Here is a 7,132-nt window from a genome sequence, read left to right as displayed (position 1 = left end):
CATAAACACATTTCATTACACCAAATACACAAAATAATGTTCTTTTTAGCAACATCATATGACCCCTTTAACTAGCTAACCCTCCTATGTACAACGTGGAAACCCATGGTACTGTTTTCTTAGTGATATTAAACTCTAGTTTGCCGACAACAACAACCAGGTCGGAACCAAAGCCTCTATTCATTTATATATTGTGCATAAACAGTTAAAACCTCTTACCTTCTTTTGTATTTTGAAGCGTTTGGCGCATGATATGCGTTTGCTCGCCTTCTTCAACTCTACAAAACAGACACGTGGGTTTTTTGTCAGTGTGTTTTACTACTTCTGATAGTTTATTACGTCCTTATCACGAGCAATTGGAAAATATAATGATTTCCGTTGTGTTTGTATGGGCAAAGCGTGTAAATAATTAGATTTGTTTGAGATGATATACTCACTAGGTCTCTTCATGTCTGTCGCTGCTGTAGCACGCGCTCCTCTCTCGCTCACAACGCACCACGTGTCTCTATTCCTCACTTCCGCTTCCGCTTTCGCGCCGTAAAGGGTTAATTTTTGTCATCTTGGTTTTATTTAATAAATCAATCAGCCTTCGTGTTGAATGTGTGTCTGTCCTCAGACAGCTCTCAGAGACAGCTGATCAGACACGGACGGTAAGGCCTGCAGCTGGCGCGCTCTGTGTATTGTCTGCCATGTCTGCTGCTCATGCTATAATAAACCGCGAGCATCATCACGCAGAGTGTTGCATGGCCCAGTGAGTGCGTGTGTGTGTGTGTGTGTGTGTGTGTGTGTGTGTGTCTTTGTTTTTATCCGCCTGTGCTGATGCATGTGTCACACAGCTTGTGTCTGCAGACACATAGCGGTCCCACCTTCATCATCGCACCATCATCATCATCCTCATCGCCCTGCAAACCACTGATTCCTGCAAGACACTCTGAACCCAGCAAACACTGTTGAAGAAGTGCAGTGGTTATCAGTCATCATGATAATAAATGCAGCTGATCATAGGTCGGCGCAGTGTCTCGTAGCTGTACATGCTAATTATGTAATTACAGCGTAATAAAAATCAGGTTTGTGCAGAAGCGGTGTTTACATGCAGCTTCTTGTGTTGTTTTATTTCTGCACACTGTTTCAAAAGTGGATATCTTGAATATTTAGTTATACCACTAATGCTGTTAGTAAGCTGGCATTAACAAGCATTAGCGTACTTACTATAGTATTACTCTAACAGGATTACTGCTAAATTACTGCTAATACACCATTGTATAAAATACGTATTTACTTGAAAATGATTTCCTGTTGGACCCTAAGCATTTCCTCTAATATTCGTAGTTATAACGCTCAGAAATGTCTTTAAATCAGTGTTGGAAGCTTTCAGAATATTTGTAGAATTTGGTTGATTTCATTTTTATTAGTTGTTTTGTGACCATGGCATGTAACCAGTGGTTTTGTTTTGTTTACGTATAATAATTGGAGTAATTATTGTTTTTAGGGGAATTATAGCTACCATAGCACATGTTGGTAAAAACGACACTGGTAAATAGGTGTCTAGGCATAATAATTATGTTGGTAATAAAAAGTATTACTGTACTGTAGGATTACTCTTAACAAGCTTACTGTTAATTCATGACAAAGGCAACAATAATCCATTAGTTAATGATTATGTTAAAAATTAATAATTTGAACATGTGTTTGTAGTGGTTTACCCGTGATAGTTTCAACCTACATATCAGTTACTATAATAATTGTTACTATTATTAACTATTTAGAAATCATATTTGATTTTAGCTAACAGTATTGGCTGAGATTACCACAATTGTATATGTAACTGTACACTAAAATAATGATAGAATTGTAAAAGACTGTAACAATGCTGTAAAAATGTTAATTGGTTAACACGAAGTTCCCTTACTGTATACAGTGAAAAACTATAATAGATCTAACCTTACAGTAAAATAATGTTAAGTATACCATTTGTGGAAGTGAAAAATAACACGTAATCTCATAATTTACAGTGAAAACGTCAAGCACGGATATTCCCAGAATTCCCTGCGACAGCTCAAATTTGACTGAATTTGATTTCAATAATTGTGGTAATAGTTTATGTTTTCAGTTATGTATATTAGTTTTTTAATGTTACAACACATGTTGTTTAATTCATGTATCATGCATTGTTTTAGTGTTTTGTGTTACCATGATGGTGTTTAGTATTTGTTTATATGACACTGTGCACCTTCTACATTAGTATTTCCCTCAGCTTGTAGAAAAGCTACTTGTGATGAACGTTGATTGTGATGCAGCTTTCTCTCTACCACCTGTGCCATTATGGAGGTTGTCAGTATTAAGAGTACAAAACATAGTTTAGTAGCAGGCCTTCAGCAGAAAAGGATTGTTGCATTTACCAATTTAAAATGTAATTTATATTTTGTTGAATTATTATACGTTTATTCTATATGAAGGGCTTTTACAATGGGCTCAAAGCGACGGAGAGCCACTTCTCCATCCAGCAGTGTGAGCGGAGGAGATTTTGAGGACAGCCAGACCACATCCATACCTTCAACCAGTCGGAAGAGGAGAAGAACCCCAAACATCCCTACTGTTGACCCCGTGAGTTCAATTGAGTTCATGCATTTAATGCCTCTGACATTAATAACTGCATATTGACTCATTTTTCCTCGTGTTTTATGCAGAAATGTAAGTTATATCATGGCTCTCCTGTTCCTGCTCTCACAGATCAAATGACTTCACACTCTGCTTTAAGAAAACTGCAGATGTTACTTGTTCTAGTGTGTCATTCGGTACGTTTTTCCTTACAGATTGCCGTGTGTCACGAGTTGTACAACACTATCAGAGACTATAAGGACGATCAGGGCAGGATGCTGTGTGAACTCTTCATCAGAGCACCAAAGAGAAGGTCAGTCACACATTAGAGATTTCTGGCCCTTAACCATTTATGCAGTTTGACAGCTTACTGTCAACTAAAACTTAAACCAAAACTCTATAATGGAGAACACAGATAATGCTTCTCTACAGGAACCAGCCGGATTACTATGAGGTGGTGTCTCAGCCCATTGACATGATGAAAATCCAGCAGAAGCTGAAGATGGAGGAGTATGATGATGTTGAGCAGCTCACAGCTGATTTTCAGCTCTTATTCAACAATGCCAAGACATACTACAAAGTGTGTATATATCTTATATTTAAAATATATTCTGTTTTAATTATTGCACCAATGAGATATCGGGTAACACTTTAGTATTATATGGACCAATTCTCACTATTAACTAGTTGCTTATTAGCATGCCTATTATTAACTAAATGGCTGTTCAGCAGTTGATGACGTGACGCACTGAACGTTCTAATCACACCGGTGTGATCGTACGCGTCAAAGGGTTAATGATAGAACTTTAGTCATAAGAATTAAAACTTGATAACCATTTACGAATGCATATTTGTCATTTTAACTGAACCTCTCGCTGCGTGTGTGTGCAACAAAGCGACGGGGAGTCGTGCGCCTTCGCACTATAACCTCCAACTCACACACTGGCGAGTAAAATCTGAGAATTTATTAGCCATTGGCTAATATTAGACATCATTTAGTCGCCCAGAGTAAGATTTAGTCGAATATGCGAGTGATTTACTCGTAATGTAGAGGGTTGGCTTATTACTAATGGACCTTGAAAGTTGAAATAAAGTGTGACCGGCTATTGATGTTACTTGTATAAAAAAAATACACTTAAACTTTTTTTTTTCTGCGCAGCCTGAGACTCCGGAGTTCAGAGCGGCTTGTAAACTGTGGGATCTGTATATTCGCACCAAAAATGAGTTTGTGCAGCGAGGGGACTATGATGAAGATGATGACGATGACGACTCACAGGAAAACCCTGGAGGGGCCACAGAGGAGGAGGTCAGAAGCCCCGGATCTTGCCTGTCTCAGTATTTTCCTACACCTCATGACTGGCCATCAGGCATGCTTTGGAACTGTACTGATGTGTTTTAGATGTGTCCAGACAAATCATTCTGGTTTGTTTCGTTTTTACAGTTTATCTCGAGCCTTAAGGAAGTGCTTGGGCAGCTTCTGGATGCTGTGTTGATGTGCACAGAACATGGGCGTCTCATTAGTGAACTTTTCCAGAGACTTCCCTCTAAAGTGGTAGTTCTCTCAATTTCATTTCAGCACATGCACAAACATATCATATTGTTATTATTATTATTATTATTATTATTCATTTAAACATTCTTTTTCAGCAATATCCAGATTATTATGCTATTATTAAAGAACCAATAGATCTGAAGACCATTGCACAACGAATACAGGTATCTTGTTATTATGATCATGTTCTATTACAGCATATACTGTACAATATTGCCATTTATTATTTATTATAATTTACACTGAAGCTTGTTTCTTTTTGTCCGTAGATGGGCTACTATAAAAGTGTAAACCATATGTCTAAAGACATTGACTTGTTAGTCAAAAATGCCAAAACCTACAATGAACCCGGATCACAAGTATTTAAAGTAATGTGTCACTGACATTCTATTTATTTTTTATAATTTATATAAATATTTATATCTTAGACTTATATTTATATTCATATATATGAATTTCCAGGATGCAAACACCATCAAAAAGATTTTTTCACAAAGAAGACTGGAGCTTGAACATTCTGAACCTATTAAAAGCAGCATCAGGATCAGGTAAATTATGTTATGGATTTCATGTTACCATAACACTTTTTTTTTTAAGCTAGATATTTTAGCTTAAGTCAATGTAAAATATAATATAATATTTAGTACCTATAATTATTATTGAATTATATTGTCACACTTCTACTGTGTCGTAAGGTGATGAAGGAGAACGCAGGAGAGTTACCATCAACAGTCTTTAATAATCCAAAATAGCAGGGAGCACACACGTAGAACTGGAGAAAGACATTTACAAAGAACAATCTTTAATTATAAAGAGACACACACACGTAGCAGGGGAATAGACGTTTAACACTAGACACAGGACAAAGGAAAACACTGGGCTTAAATACTAAGAACTAAAAAAGGAAATCAATGGAACACACCTGAAATCACTGAACACAATCAACATGAGGGAGAAACTAGGTCACAGGGAGAACATGGAGCACGTAGGGGAGGAAAAACAAACACAAAACAGTCCATGGGCGTGACGTATATCAAATATGTTTCCAGCATCAGGATAAGTTATGTATAACATAACGTTTTACCACAATTTGTTAGTTAGATATAATCTAATATAATACAATTTCTTAACTATAGTTATTAATAAATTATAACATATTAAACAATAAGCTTTTATAATAATAATTTAATGCAAAAAAAAATTATACGGTGCAGAAATGCAAAAAACAAAAAGAAACCAAAAAAATTATATTGTATTTACATAAGATTGTATCTTTTAGTCCCAAAGAATTATGAAGACAAATTACAAACAATAAGTTTTACAACAATACGTTTGATTTTAATTTAGTAAAAATACTATAAAAAGTAACAAAAAGCAGCAATGTGTTACCAGCTTTTATAGGCATGTAACATTGTGATACCATGGTATTCTTTTAAGTATTTTTCAGTGCTATAAAATATATAACAGTGTCATGATTTTACCATCTAACATCATCACTGTCCTGGGGTGCCACCGCTGTGTTGGGTTTAACATTTGACTTTTTATCAAAACACTTTGTCTGCCAGGCTGTTATTGAAAATAAGAACTTGTTCTTAATTAATTTGCCTGGTTAAATAAATAAAGGTGAAATCAACAAAAAAAAACATTTATATTCTTACATATAGTGTTGTATTTGCACTGGTGTTTGTGAACAGGAACAGAAGGTTTGGACAGGGAGACCAACTCTCCTCCATCACTACTGCGCTACAGTATGGCTCAGAGAGTGAAGAGGACGCCATACTAACTGGTACGTCACACATGATGGTATCTGTATAGAGCAACACTGTTGAAGAGATGTAACATCAATATATTATTGGCTTATATACTAATTAGATGAGTGTTTCCATGTTCTTAAGGCTCTGTTCATTATGATGAGGGCGAGTCAGAGGCCGAGAGCATCCACTCCAGCATGGACATGAGCAACCCAATCTTCCAGATGTACGAGGCAGTGCGGGGCTGTAGGAACAACCAGGGACAGCTTTTAGCCGAGCCCTTCTTTCAGCTTCCCTCCAGGAAAGACTACCCCAACTACTTCCAGCAAATCAGCCACCCAATCTCCCTCCAGCAGATAAGGTACAGTAGGACACCATCACTGCAAGGTCTTTGGTTTCGAACATACTATGAAGTATTTTATCTTTCCTCAGGAGCAAGATGAAGAACAGTGAATATGAAAGTGTGGAACAGATAGACACAGACCTCAACCTGATGTTTGAGAACGCAAAGCGCTACAACGTTCCCAACTCTCAAATCTACAAGCGTGTGCTGAAGTTGCAGCATATATTGCAGGTAATATAAACCCATTCCAAACAAAGACAGGCTATAAATTACTGTAAATTACTGAGTGTCTCAGTTGACAGTGCAGTTAGAATTAATCATGTGACGTTTCTCAAAGATCAAAATGACATAACTGATTGACATAGCTGATTGATAATGATACCTGTGTGTATATGCAACCGCAAAAAGTATTTGGACATTTAAGCCACTCCTAAAAGTGTATGAATTTTATTGCATTAGATCGGTGATAACAAACTAAAGTGAGAACCGGTGTGCTGATTAATGAATGTCCATGGTGACTGATGGCTGGTGGGAAAACTAGAATAAAGGAAGCAGGAAGGTGATGTGAAACAAACTAAAAGAACATTACCGTAACAAAGATACAGTATTGTGGCCACAAATTAAGCATTTGTTTCGAAAACAAATTAATTGCCAAAATGACTCTAATATGAGGGAATAAATCAGTACAATGTGGCCACAGTTTAACTAAAGGGGTCATATGATGCAATTTCAATTTTTCCTTTCTCTTTGAAGTGTTACAAGCTCTTGGTGCATAAAGAAGATCTGTAAAGATCATGATTTATAAAAAAAAAACACTAGTTTTCTATTTTTTCTATTCTATCTACTTGTTTTTCTTTGTGTGTGTGTGTATATGTGTGTGTGTATATG

At 36.5% G+C, this 7,132-nt stretch overlaps 2 protein-coding genes across 3 annotated transcripts in view; one reads left to right on the top strand and one right to left on the bottom strand.

Moving 5' to 3' along the window:
• The window catches only part of gnl3 (G protein nucleolar 3), an 11,070-nt gene extending 10,542 nt beyond the window's left edge, over nucleotides 1–528 (bottom strand). The window contains exons 1-2 of the mRNA XM_016500592.1: nucleotides 438–528; nucleotides 220–278 (exon numbers count right to left, since the gene is read on the bottom strand). Of these exons, the coding sequence (XP_016356078.1) occupies nucleotides 220–278; nucleotides 438–450 (72 nt within the window). The 5' untranslated portion in view covers nucleotides 451–528. The remainder of the gene's footprint in view (nucleotides 1–219; nucleotides 279–437) is intronic.
• Nucleotides 529–577: 49 nt separating this feature from the next.
• Nucleotides 578–7,132, top strand: part of LOC107699352 (protein polybromo-1-like) — an 18,236-nt gene continuing 11,681 nt past the window's right edge. For both annotated transcript variants that reach the window (XM_016500590.1, XM_016500591.1), the window contains exons 1-12: nucleotides 578–650; nucleotides 2,457–2,604; nucleotides 2,814–2,911; nucleotides 3,031–3,178; nucleotides 3,758–3,904; nucleotides 4,040–4,150; nucleotides 4,246–4,314; nucleotides 4,420–4,518; nucleotides 4,613–4,698; nucleotides 5,845–5,936; nucleotides 6,046–6,262; nucleotides 6,334–6,475. In XM_016500590.1, coding sequence (XP_016356076.1) covers nucleotides 2,467–2,604; nucleotides 2,814–2,911; nucleotides 3,031–3,178; nucleotides 3,758–3,904; nucleotides 4,040–4,150; nucleotides 4,246–4,314; nucleotides 4,420–4,518; nucleotides 4,613–4,698; nucleotides 5,845–5,936; nucleotides 6,046–6,262; nucleotides 6,334–6,475 — 1,347 coding nt within the window. In that variant the 5' untranslated portion in view covers nucleotides 578–650; nucleotides 2,457–2,466. The remainder of the gene's footprint in view (nucleotides 651–2,456; nucleotides 2,605–2,813; nucleotides 2,912–3,030; nucleotides 3,179–3,757; nucleotides 3,905–4,039; nucleotides 4,151–4,245; nucleotides 4,315–4,419; nucleotides 4,519–4,612; nucleotides 4,699–5,844; nucleotides 5,937–6,045; nucleotides 6,263–6,333; nucleotides 6,476–7,132) is intronic.

Source organism: Sinocyclocheilus anshuiensis, unplaced genomic scaffold (genome assembly GCF_001515605.1).
Source record: "Sinocyclocheilus anshuiensis isolate Anshui unplaced genomic scaffold, SAMN03320099.WGS_v1.1 scaffold42, whole genome shotgun sequence".
NCBI lineage: Eukaryota > Metazoa > Chordata > Actinopteri > Cypriniformes > Cyprinidae > Sinocyclocheilus > Sinocyclocheilus anshuiensis.
Note: the sequence above shows the minus strand (reverse complement) of the source record. Positions and strands in the feature narration are given on the sequence as shown.